Source organism: Cucurbita pepo, chromosome 11 (assembly GCF_057944985.1).
Source record: "Cucurbita pepo subsp. pepo isolate OVF chromosome 11, ASM5794498v1, whole genome shotgun sequence".
In the NCBI taxonomy this organism is placed as follows: Eukaryota; Viridiplantae; Streptophyta; class Magnoliopsida; order Cucurbitales; family Cucurbitaceae; genus Cucurbita; species Cucurbita pepo.
Genome location: NC_141808.1, coordinates 13,727,090 through 13,740,582, shown reverse-complemented (window position 1 = coordinate 13,740,582; position 13,493 = coordinate 13,727,090). Strand labels below are relative to the sequence as shown.

Here is a 13,493-nt window from a genome sequence, read left to right as displayed (position 1 = left end):
TTATGCATCATCATCATGTCAAAATCATGTACATCATCACATCATTATATAATTACATCATCATATAACATCATCATATCATTATCTAACATCATCAAGTCATCATATAACATCATCACATTATATACAATAGAAAATAAAAAAATATTTTATTAATAAATAAGAAAATGTTCGATTACAAAAACTACGAGCTTTAGGATACAAATTCCAACAATCTCCCACTTTCATTAAAGCTAGTGAGATTTACAATATGTGACCTACGACATACCACGTCGACCTAGATTATCTAGATGACCCTCAAACATTTTAATTTGGAGAGCCTTCGCAAACGAACCAATATAGTTATCTGTAGAAATACTAAAGTGTGATGAGTTTATCGATATTTGAATCTACTTCCAACTCAGTTAAGGACTTTATGCTTCACAAGCAGCCGTACTTAGCTTCCATGGTATAGTCATAAATATATTATCTTAAAATAATTAATTCGATGAACTGTACACGACAAAAATAATTTGTAATGGTGGAATAATAAAATATCAATAAAGATGAACCGATATATATAAATAAATAAATAAGTGTTCATAGTAAATATGAGAAATATATGAAGTTATATATAAATTTTAAAATAAAATAAAATATATTAAAATTAATTAAAAATTAAGTACATCTGAATTGTCAAAATTTAAAATTTTACTTCTTATATAAATTTTAAAATAATTTATTCAATTAATTTGATAGTTATTTATATTCAATTTTTAATTTTTTTTAGCTTAACCATCTATGGTAATAGAATATTTATATCCTAATTAGTTAAAATAAAGAAAAGATAAAAGAAAAGAGTATCATTACACATATGGTAAGACGTTTGTATATATGGTAAGAAAATCATGATGCATGCAAATGCTAATAAACGTTTTTTCTTCATTTCTTTGACCACCGCCTCGTAAAATAGCTAGAATTGAACCTTTACTAAGCAATGATCTGTCAGATCCTACATTCGTTGGGTGGAAAACGAAACACTACACTTTTTATAAGAGTGTGAAAACTTTTTCCTAGCAGACGCATTTTAAAATTTTTGAAGAAAAGGCCGAGAGAAACCGTCCAAAGAGAATAATATCGCCTAGTTGTGGACTTAGATTGTGTAACACAATCTGTCCTAAGGAGGATTACTTACTTGAAGATGAAGAAAAGTATATATTCATATATGGTAACAATGATAACACTTTGGACATATTTGGGTGTAATTTGAAAGCTGTTAATATCAATATGAACCAGCCAATTGTTCTTGTCCTTGTGATCTTATATGTATAAATATACATGTTTTTCTCTATAGTATTACTCGTAGTAGAAGATTGAATTTTGTGAGAGGGAGCAATATGAATCAGTCCATTGTCGTCGTCGTCTTGGTCTCTGTTCTTGTTTCCTCTGTAACGGCCGATATTTTAGATCCAGAGATGGAAGTGGCAAATGATTTCGTTCACGACACCTGCAACAAAACCGAAGAGTTAAAAGATATTTGCAATTCTGTGATAGGATCTGATCCTCGTGATGATTTAAAGACAAATTTGACGTCCCTTCTCACCATCTTCATCAATCAAACACTTCATGTTGTTGTCGATGATCATTCGTACCTTTACAATCAAACGTTAAATGGAGAATTGGATAATCGGACGCTAGAAGTCTTTAAGAGCTGCATGAATCTATATCAAATGAGCAAAGATTCTTTACAAGCTTTGTTGGATGTGGAGCTATTAAAGAACAAAAATGCAGATTTGAATATGGATTTGGCACAAGTTGATAACTTTTTAGACCTTTGTGAGGTTGATTTTGAAGGATTTACACGAGAGCCCTTAACTTGGAAGTCTCGATATGATTACGTGAGCTCCCTACTAATTCTTTCCTTGCGAATGACGAATCTTATTAAATGTAATCAAATACATTATTGCTAGGTACATGTTTGCTTTTGTAACTCAATTTTGTTGTACCCTTTTGTCTACCTTTTTTATTTTAATATTTAGGGCCTTTTGTTGCTATGAATCCATGTTGAACTAATCATCTTATGTGTACACAAATTGGAGAAATTAATGAATGTCCTTCCCTCTTTTGTGATTGCACAATGTCACAATCAACGATACCGTTCAGAGAAAGTCATTGAGAACGATGACTAGTTAGGAGAAGAGTGTCACGATTGTACTAAGAAGAGAGTAGGTTATGACTCCCCTGAGTAGTAAGTCATAAATGTCATGATGTGACTGAGGAGGACAATGCATCATCGAACAGACCAAAAAGAGTGTGCATCAAAGCCAAGCTCTGAGGCATAAGCAAGATTGGAGGTAATGGGTAAACAAGAGTTTCAAAGACAAGTTCAAGGAGAGTTGGGTAAGGCCCCAGGTCATAACCTCAAAAGTTGACGTTCCGACATGAGTTTCAACATACACCTTTGGAGTTGAATCTCTCTATATAAATTATGAAAGCTCACAAAATTTGGTGTCAATTGAACATCAGATGGACGTTTTGTTCCATGAGTTCATATGACCATTCGCCAAAATCACGTCTAATCCAACCATACCAAATATGCCTCAAAATGTACAATAGGAGGAGACATGGTGTCCGCTCTCCACCACCCTTGGGTTCTATGACCTAAGTGAGCTATTTCATGACACATGCATGTGTCGTGGTATGGGCAAGCGTTGCAAGTTGGGTGTCTTGAGCGTCTTCATTTAAAAATAGATTTTACGATAATAGTGTCGTACGACAGGGTGTGCTAGGATTGTGCCCCAACCCATGAGATGTAGGTTAGTATATGGGCTCGCTCTCCAGTACAATATTCGTAAATGACTTAACATGAACATATGATGGTTCATGTCTCAGTAGTACCTAAATGGATGGATGTTCGAGGTACTCTAATAATAAAATCAACTCATAGATCAATTCTCGATAAGAGTGTCAGAGCAAGCAACAAAGGTCGATGACATCTCAAGACTTGGAATGACATCACAAAGCATGGGTTGTATTGTTGAAAGTCACGATGACGAGATGGGAAGCGACGCTGTGTTCAAAGAATCTTAGCCTAGAGTAGAGGTAAGGTCGAGCCTAGAATAGGGGCAAGTTGGCTAGAGTTGGAATGAGTGAGCATGCACAAACGGGCGGTGTGTATGCCGAACAAGCTTAGTTTTTGCATGAGTTGTGTTCGGTTGAACGAAGGAGAACCTCATCTAAGGTTCGACCAAGTCACAAATTAGGCACAAAAAAAAAAAAAAAAAAAAAAAAAAAAAAAAAAAAAAACAAGAGAAATGAGGCTTGAATTCTCTTTAAGGATTATCATGAGGGGTCAAGATCATGATGGTTAAGAATTTACGACCCTTTTCATAGCGTTTTTCGTACGTCGTGACAACCCATGTTATTAAAAGTCTGAGACTTTTTATAGTGTTTTTTTTATAGCTATAATGAATGCTATAATATAGTATGAATCTATAGCTTGGTGTCATGAAAACATTTTATAGCAATTTTTAGTAAGCTATAATATGTTTAATATAGCTAAAATAGTATGCTATCTTTAACCTATAGTAGCATTTTTTTAATGCTATAATATATTATTTATAGCTTCAAATTTATGCTATATCTAGGTAATGAATCATTTATAATTATTTAATTATATACATATTGATAGCATTTATTTTTTCTATAAATTTCTTTATACCTCTTGGTTATACATTTTTCCTCTCCTAATAAAGATATTTTATAACACATTAAATACAAAAAAATATTCATTCTTCATTAAAGTTTCATGATTTACTTACACGTTAATGAGGAAGTTTCAACCCTCCAAGATAAAGTTTTTGCCCAATTACAAAAAAAAAAAAAAATAATAATAAATAAATAAATAAATAAAGTAGTTTACTAAATACAAAATTTACCAAGTTTGGCTTTGTAGAGAAGTGTCATCTTCAAATTCATCATTGACATGAATAAGGCATGCATCACTCTATTCACCTATATAAATATACAAAATATATATGAATATATGATTATGTGAACACTTTAATTAACTAATAAAAAATTATTTCATTAATTTAAATAAATAAACTTTAAAAATTATAACGATAATTACTTTGTTGGATGGCCAAGCAACTGTACTACCCACACCTTCTTCAATACATGTGATTTCTGATGTAGGCCGCCACAAATAGGCATTGCATTTCCTTGGTATATCAACCCATACTCTAATAGCATGTGGTCCAATAGGGATATGATGAACAAGAGCAGCTGGATCATTAGAAGACCATCGTCCTTTGCAACAATCTCTCCTGAGTCATGCCAATCTAGTAACTTACACTTAATTTGAGTCAGACCATCGTCCATGAAATTTGCACTAGTTTTTTCTTTGACAAAGTCCATCCAATCATCTACCATTGCAAATTATCTGGCATAAGTTGCAGTAGTGCTTCTTTTGTTGGGGCATTGCAATTTGTTTTTACCATACGAGATTTTCCAGCCCTCTATAATCTACCCATTTGTTGAAAAAGAAACTTTTTCTGCCCATCGTTGTTCACAATGTACCTTGACGGAAGAACCAAATAGTTAGAAGTAATATTATACAAATGATTAAAACTAGATAAATGAATTAAAATAACTTCATACCTCGATAGACTTCCATAACACTAATTTTAGCCTTGTAGGTAATTTCTTCCAATTCTATAACGTCACACGTACATCCTCCCTTACAAGTGGACCAAGAAAAGAAGCCAATCCTACCTATTCATCCCCTATGGGTTGTCCATATTCATTAAAAACAAGTTTCACTCTAGATGGTCAATCAACAACTATTGTCTTCATCTTTGTAGGGCCTCTTTTTCTTTTTGATAGTGTTATTGTTTCAAGGGGGTTTCCACTAATTACATGATCTTCTTTTTCAGTTCTATTTTCATTACAAACTTCAAATTGCCTACGGGTTGCTAATCTTGTGTGAGCAGCTGGGGAGTCTAATGTAGGAATTGAAATATGATTAGCTTTCAATGTCTTCCCATTACCGTTGGGTGAAAAAGGTTCAGGGAGGGCAATAATAGGAGATTTGTGGTTAGTTATAGGTGATTTTTCTCCTTCAACCCTTTCAACTTGTAATTTGTGGTCATGCAACATTTCATCACTACAAATCTTTCTACGTCTACATTTTCTAAGTAGAGTAATATCAATATCCCCATACTTTTTTCAAAATGTTTAGTATGATGAGACCTTTTTCTTCGAGTGACTTTTAGACAACCGATATCTTCTTTGTGTCCTAAAGTTTGAGGTGGTACCTTATCTCCCTCCATTCGAACCTGAAACCAAAATTAATAGATAATCATTATGCATGAAATGAAAATAAAATCAAGAATGCAATTACACACCAATCACAAAAGGATCATCACAAAATAAATATTATATATGAAGTATAATATGTTCACAAAAAATATTTATACAATGTCCCAAATTGTTCATCCAATAAAAACGCCCTCGCAATCTTCTCTTACATAAGTGATCTCATCATTTTCATCAATGTCTTCCAATGTACTTAGAATTTGTTCATTGATAACCATCGTACCACTGTATTTATGATCGTACATATCAAAGTCATGAAATCCTCTGTGTGGTCCTTTTAATAAGACATACCAATTTGAGGTATCATTTTCTCTAACATAAAACACTGTTTGGCTTGTGAGGCCAAGATGAAAGGCTCACGTACAAATATGCTTTGACTTTGATGTAAGTTAACAAGAGTGAACCCTTCCTCAATTCTTACTCGATTACTAACATTTGCCCAAAACATTTAAAAATTGGAAGTTGGTAGGCATAATAATCTAACAAGATGATTTCTTGTAAGACCCCATAGTATGCAACTACGTCCATAACTTGCGATTTATCCTTTACACTAGATCTACACAATGTAGGTGCATCTACAGAAACACCACTATTTTGGGTTGATTTTTCCACACTCTTTATCTAAAATCGTTGTCCATTAATGATGTACCCGTGTAAGACATTGCACATTTTCTTGTTCCTTTAGCAAGCCATTTTAACAAGTCAGAGTAAACTACATCGGATGAATCTATTTGAATCTGCTAAGAATAAAAATAACTACTTGTTAGATAGACTGTGTTGTAGTTTTGTATCTTCAATGGTTCATGGAATAATATGCTACAATACCTTAGATTTTAACCATGATGGAAATTGTTTTGCATGAATCTTCGAAAGTAAACTAGAATCTTTTGCTAGTCTGTGATCATCATGAGTTCATCCATATGCATCCTGACTAGATGAATTACAATTTAGTATTGACTTATGTTAAACAAATAATAAATGGTACACAACTTAACTCACTGGATAAACGGTTCCACCACTGCTGTGTTGAACAAGACATATCGATGTGCATTTTCTAGTACATCATCGGTTAATGTAATTGAAGTCCCAGCTGATATAGGACGACCTTCTAGAATGACATCATTTTCATATTCTTGATTACGATGTTCATTATGTGCAACTTCAATCAAGTGTTTAAAATACCTTTTTGAAAAGTCTACACATTCATCTGCTACATAGCACGCTGCAATGCACCCTTCTGGTTGTGCTTTGTTCTGTACATAACTTTTCAATACCTTCATATATCTAAATGAGACATAAAGATTATGAAAATGACCACAATTACTACCAACTTGATATTAAGAAGCAAATAATTCACCTTTCAAATGGGTATATCCAGCGATATTGAACAGGACCACATATACGAGCTTCACGTCCCAAATGGATAACCAAGAGCATCATTATATCAAAGAATGAAGGTGGCATAGTCTATTAAAGTATGAACATAGCCTATATATTGCATGTCTTGGACCTTTCGGGAGCAAGCCTCTAAGCACCACAGATAAAAGTTGTTGCATCAATACATGACAATCATGAGACTTCAATCTCATCACTTTGCAATCTTGTAATGATACACACTTTGAAATGTTGGAACTGTATCCATCAGGCAACTTTAGCTTATACAACCTTGAACAAAATAATTTCTTCTCAAACTTCGACAATGTATGTGGAGCAGGAGGTAGGTAAGTTCGACCACCTCGCTCTTGAGGATATAGGTCTGGCCGAATTTTCAAAAGTTGTAAATCTTTTCTTGCATTAATTCCATCTTTTGACTTTCCATTTATATCTAATAATGTACCTACAATACTCTCACATACATTCTTTTCTACATGCATGACATCCAAGTTGTGGTGTATTGGTAATTCCTACGCAATAAATTACATTTCAAATGGTTAGTGGCCAAAGTTTGAAACTTAATAACTTGAAACTCAATAAAATACACCATAAATTTAGAACTTGTCAACCTTCCAATATGGTAGATCGAAGAAAATCGATCCGCTTCTTCCACCTTTGACTTGTGCATTATTTTTTGCTCTTTCTTTTTAAGCTTTCACATTTTCCCCAACAATTTTCAAAGTCTTGAAGTTTGGTATGAATTGCACTACTTGTTGCAATTTTTGGAGGTAATTCTTCTTCTATTTTCCCATCAAACCATGTTTTTTTCCTTCGATATGGATGCAACTTTGACAAGAATCGTCTATGACCCATATATGAATACTTTTTTCCATTCTTCAACCAAAGAGACCGAGTATTATCTCTACAAATTGGACAAGCGTATTTACCTTTTGTGGTGCATCCAACAAGATTTCCATATGCAGGAAAATCATTTATAGTCCACATGAGAATTGCTCTTAAATTGAAATATGTTTTACTTACAATATCATAGGCTTGTACTCTTTTCCATAGATGTTGTAAATCTTCCACAAGAGGTTGTAAGTAGACATCAATATCGTTTCCTGGTTGTCTAGGGCCAGAAATCAACAACGTTAACATTATATTTTCCTTTTTCATACATAACCAAGGAGGCAAGTTATACGTAACAAGCATGACTTGCCAACAACTATATCGACAGCTCATGTTGGAGAATGGATTAAAACCATCTGTAGCAAGGCCTAACCTAAGATTACGAGAGTCCATAGCAAACTCAGGCCACTTTTTATCAATCAACTCCCATGCAACAGAATCAACTGGATGTCGAATCTTTCCATCAGTACTTTTATGTTGAGAATTTCATCATAAACTTTCACCCACTTCATATATTTTAAACATTCGTTTAAGTCGCGGAATGATAGGAAAGTATCTTAATACTTTAGCAGGTATACCTTGCTTGATTGCATTCGTTTGTCTATCAACCTTCCACCTTGAAGTATTACATTCAGGGCAACTTTCTAACTTTTCTTTCTCATTTCTAAATAGACAACAATCATTTACACATGCATGAATTTTTTGGTTGCCTAAGTCAAATTCCATGAACAATTTTCGAACTTCATAAATAGATCTTGGAATGACATTATCAATTGGAAGCATGTCATACAAAAGTTCCAGAAGGCTGGTGAAACTAGCATCTGACCAACCATTATATGTCTTAAGTTTATACATTGCCACAGCTGCTGATATCTTTGTATATTTTGTGTACAATGGAGTGTTTGCCTCTTGGGAAATATTTTTGTCTTTCCTTGATGTAAAAGAATCATTCTTGTCCTCCTCTCCAATACATGTGCTCTTATATAAGATGGTTGCTTCCAACATAAGAGCATCATCAACTTCTTTTTCAACATCATCCTCCCCACATACTTCTCCGTTATGATACCAAACATTATATGTAGGGTCCATTCCCTTCATGATTAGGTGTTCATATATGGTTTGGATATCATGATGTCTCATATTCCTACACTCTTTACATGGACATAGAAACTTTTTGGCATCCGGCTTCCTTTCTTCATTTCTTGTAGAAATTTCCATGCTCCTTCCATGTACTCATCGGTAGCACTATTAGACAAAGTCAATTTTGATAAGTATATGTGTCTTAAAAATAAAGTGTATTGAAACTTATATTCTCATACCGATTCAAATACAACCAATCTTTGTTGAACATTTTGAAGGCTCTGGTATGTTTAATAGGATGATCAATTGGACCGTCGATAACTTGATTCACAATCACTATTTAAGAAAATAAGATATCGATAAATCTAGTATATTTGTATTATCTTTAAAGTTGGAGCATATTATATATATATGATAATAAAGTGTAACAAGTACATTCAAATCTTTCTAAAAATAAGACGACAATGAGAATAAGGTAACTTACAGTTAGTTATCTGTTCAACACCTTTAATTTCAATTTAAACCTTAAACCACCCTTTGTTGGCACTTTGTGTAATGCCTCAGAATGGACTAATCAAGCAAATAAAAAAAATCCATAAACAAGGCAAAATTAAAAGAATGAAAACAAATTAAGACGCTCAAATTGAATTATTTTTCTAATTTCCATAGTTATCTTGCAAGATTCAATATAAGCTTACAATATTGCTTATTCTACTAGAAATTTCACTCATGTATCACTAGAAAGCTACAAATATTTTCCACACGAGGATATATCTATTTTTGTAGCAGAATAATCATTGATGGAGTAGTGTGTGTTTATCGGCTCCAAATATATATTAGTATAAGTATGTGTTTTTTCCCTCAAAATGTTGCTACTCTAGTGATGTCGAGTGAAAAGTCACCGTAACAACAAATTTCAGCAGCAAAAAAAATTAAATATAGAGTATGTGTTTATATACATTAGTATGGTCATTACAACAACAAAAAAAAACTCACTCATACACGCATACATCACTAGATTGAGAGGAAAAATTACTATAACACATTGCAGCAGCAAAAAAAAATTCATTCATACACTCATACATCACTAAATTGAGAGGAAAAATTACTATAACACCTCAATTCCCAATCCAAACCTCATAATACTAAACAAAATCTAAAAAAGAAGGAAGGTAGAGAGAGAGGGGGGATGAAAACTGGCATAAGATTTTAAACCAACGGGGGATGAAAACTACATGGGCATAAGATTTTAAACTAACCCATACCTAAGAACCAGTTCACAGTTCACTCCTTGCCGAAATAGTGGGAGAGTGATTTTTGCTGAGATAGTCTTGCCGAAATAGGTGGGAGAGAGTTGCAAGGTCTTGCCGAAATAAGGGAGAGAGTTGTTTGCTCCTGCCGAAATAGGTGGAAGAGGGAGAGACTTCTTTGCTAAAATAGTGTTGCCCGCCAGTGAGAGAGAAGGGAGATGATTTCTTTGTCAAGACAGTGTTGCGGGCAGTGAGAGAGGGTTGAGGGATGAGGGAGATGGTTTCTTAGACAGTGTTGCTGAGAGAGGAGAGGGTTGAGGGAGATGGTTTCTGTGTTGCTGAGAGAGGAGAGGGTTGAGGGAGATGGTTTCTGTGTTGCTGAGAGAGGAGAGGGTTTATTGGAGATGTTAGGGTTTTATAGGATGGGCTGTGCTTTTTCCATTTATTTTCTTTCCCTCCCCTTTTTCTCTTTTCACTTTCCGTATTTTCTCATCTTTCCGTTTTTTTTTTTCTTTTTTTCATTACATTAAATACAAAATGCTATCTTCAAATGCTATGGAAAGCCTTTATTCTTGTAGTGGACTCTCATGCATATCCCAAATCCAATTGACATTCTAAGGTATTTTACGTAATGTAATGTTGGACAACCTCGTAAACTATCTATTTGAGTTTTGGGGTGAACTAATTTCTTTATTCATCTTACTCAGCTTGCTCACATTATCTAGAAAGTAAACTAACTTCTCTGTTCAACTCGTAAACTATCTATTTGAGTTTTGGAGTGAATTAACTTGTTTACATTGTCAAGAAAGAAAATCATTTGTATCCATAAATTTGAGAGGCACAATGATAAGATAAGGAATCACTACAAGGGGAGTAAGATTCGAATTACCTTGTTGATCGAATATCTCAAGACAAAAACATTGTTTCACTCCACAAGCAAGATCGATCATGTCTAGCTTGAATGATTCTTGTTGATCAAATATCTCAAGACAAGAACACTTGATTGAGATTCGAATCACTCCACAAGCAAGATTGATCATGTCGAGCTTGAATGATTCTACGTGCAACCTAAACTACATAGAATTGCAAAGAAACTTAACCTAAACTACATAGAATTGCAAAGAAACTTAGCCATTGGCTAATGAAGAGCACAAATGCTCCTTCTACTACATTTTCCAAGTCTTCTTACATATCCAACATACATGGCTTTATATAGCCTCAAAAATTAAACTATTAAAGACATTACAAGAGTTGTAACATTCATATTAATGGCCATAATTAGTCATTATGTAAATGTAACCCAAAGTAAATAAAAAGTCTTAAAATACAATAACTCTAAATTACTCTAAAGTACTTTGAATTGTAACCCACCCAAAATTTATAACAATCAAATTTCATTCTTCTTCAATGTGGCATGAATTGAAACATCTTTTGATAATTTTGACAACATTTTCTTCACATTTTCATTGAAGTATATTGTATGATTGATGTTTTTTGGTTCATATCACACAAGTTCATAAAAATTCTAATACATGAAAGTGCGATATAAAATCATGAATGGATCTTGAACATCATCTACGAAAGGTTAGCCTATCAACCTCTACACATGACTAAAACATCACGCAGAATCTAGGGGAGCGACTCCATGTGTTAGCCAACTAACTTAATCTACTTGTGTGGTCCCTTGCCCCTCCCAACCGTACTCTATCATAAGCCTACTGATCAAGATAAGGGTATAACTAGGTCTGAATCGATATCCATAATAGTTCTAATAACTTACCAAATGGAATAAAAAGTGGTCTCAATTCTAGTGATACCACAACTAATATTAGACATGGTTAGTCATCTCATATTCTTCTGAATGTTGTGGTGGTAAACTAGGTTCTAAGTGTATCTTTGTAACGCCCATAATTTTCTCTAAACTAATTAGCGGCGTTACATTGCACTCGAATGACAAAAGTACGAAAATTTATGTAAGACAACCTCAATCGACGACATGTTCATTATTATAAGTAGTTCATATCTGGGAAAAACAATAGCGACAATCTAACTAAGAATTAAATCAATAGGTAACTAGAGGAATAATTGCAATTTAACTATCATTCGAAATAGTCCAAACAAGACACCTACGACACTACAAGCCCTCCCTAAGACTTCCATGGCCTTCGCAGCGTTCACCGTCAGCCGTACATGCGGGCCTTGCCCTTACCTGAAAATATGGGTAGCACGTGGCTTCAGTATTATATAAAATACCCAGTAAGTCGCCCCACTGTTGGGGTTAAGCATACAACATACATTCAGAACACATGTTGGTCGCATACAACACACATACATAAGCACAAGTACCAAAAGAAAGAAAACGTGAGGGGGACCTGTCTTCCATTCCTTTCCATGGCCTTAGGCCCTTGCTTTGTCCGGGCAGGGTGGATGCATGGTAGCTCCTCACGCATGGCCCACGTATGTAACCGTGGGCCCACCAAGCAAGTTCGCATGCGAACTCCCTAGGCCTAGCTTGGTCGGGTACGTATAACATACAATATCGGACGCCACAAAAAAGGAGGACCTGCATGATATCATAACGAGCATGATATCGAACGTACTCGTCCGTACCATCATTAACATATCGGAAAAGTAACCCCGTGTACATAACACATAGCGTGCATGAGGTCGTTAAGGTTTACCTCCATGACATTATACATACAACGTTCCATCCCCTCACCGCATTGTTGAAATTAAAAGCCGCTCCGATACCAATTTGTAGAAAATAAATTTGCTCTGATACTGACGTGTAGAAAATCGACGCTCGCTCTGAAACTAACTCGTTTAGATAACTCTCACGAAACTGTGGAGGGATGTCGAGAGGGGAGAGACAAGGAGACAAAGAATTCTCAAAAGTCTTTTTCTATTACACTTTGTTTTGCAATCTTTTTTGCTCTGCTTTCTCTTGCTCACTTGCTTCAATATTAGAATGAGAGGTAAAGCTTATTCCTAACGCTAAAAATGGCCATAACTATCCCACTTTTTCTCACGCATCAGCCCTCCTTTCCTAAAATACATATGCCTTTTGACTAAATTTAAAAACCAAAATTAATTACTGCTTCTTTCTCTTCTTTTTTCTCTCATCTAAGTTTATTTCCAACAAAACTACCCCGTAAACTTGAATGCTCATACCATATGTCATGCCAATCATCTTCTTGTATTTGTTTAGAAGTACTTTCGGTAGCGGTTTTGTAAAGATGTCCGCAACTTGATCCTGACTTGCCACATGCAGCAATTCCACGTTTTCTTCCTTCACATGATCTCGGATAAAATGAAATCGAACGTCAATGTGTTTGCTTCTTTCATGGTTCACTAGGTTCTTGGCCAACTCAATTGCTGATTTGTTGTCAACTTGTATTACGGTTGCACCTCGTTGCTTTAGCTTCATCTCACTCAACAAATTTCTAAGCTATATTGCGTGGCACACACACCAAGATGCTGCTACATACTCAGTTTCACACGTCGAGAGTGTCACGATCGGTT

At 34.6% G+C, this 13,493-nt stretch overlaps 1 protein-coding gene across 1 annotated transcript; it reads right to left on the bottom strand.

The window, feature by feature from the left end:
• Positions 1 to 5,472: 5,472 nt before the first annotated feature.
• Positions 5,473 to 6,813, bottom strand: LOC147790389 (uncharacterized). The gene is made up of 4 exons (XM_087128663.1): positions 6,716 to 6,813; positions 6,358 to 6,642; positions 6,250 to 6,285; positions 5,473 to 5,947 (listed from the first exon to the last, which is right to left on the bottom strand). The coding sequence occupies exons 1-4, from the start codon at positions 6,796 to 6,798 to the stop codon at positions 5,776 to 5,778; spliced, it is 576 nt and encodes a 191-aa protein (XP_086984789.1). The 5' UTR covers positions 6,799 to 6,813; the 3' UTR covers positions 5,473 to 5,775.
• Between the last annotated feature and the right edge of the window lie 6,680 nt (positions 6,814 to 13,493).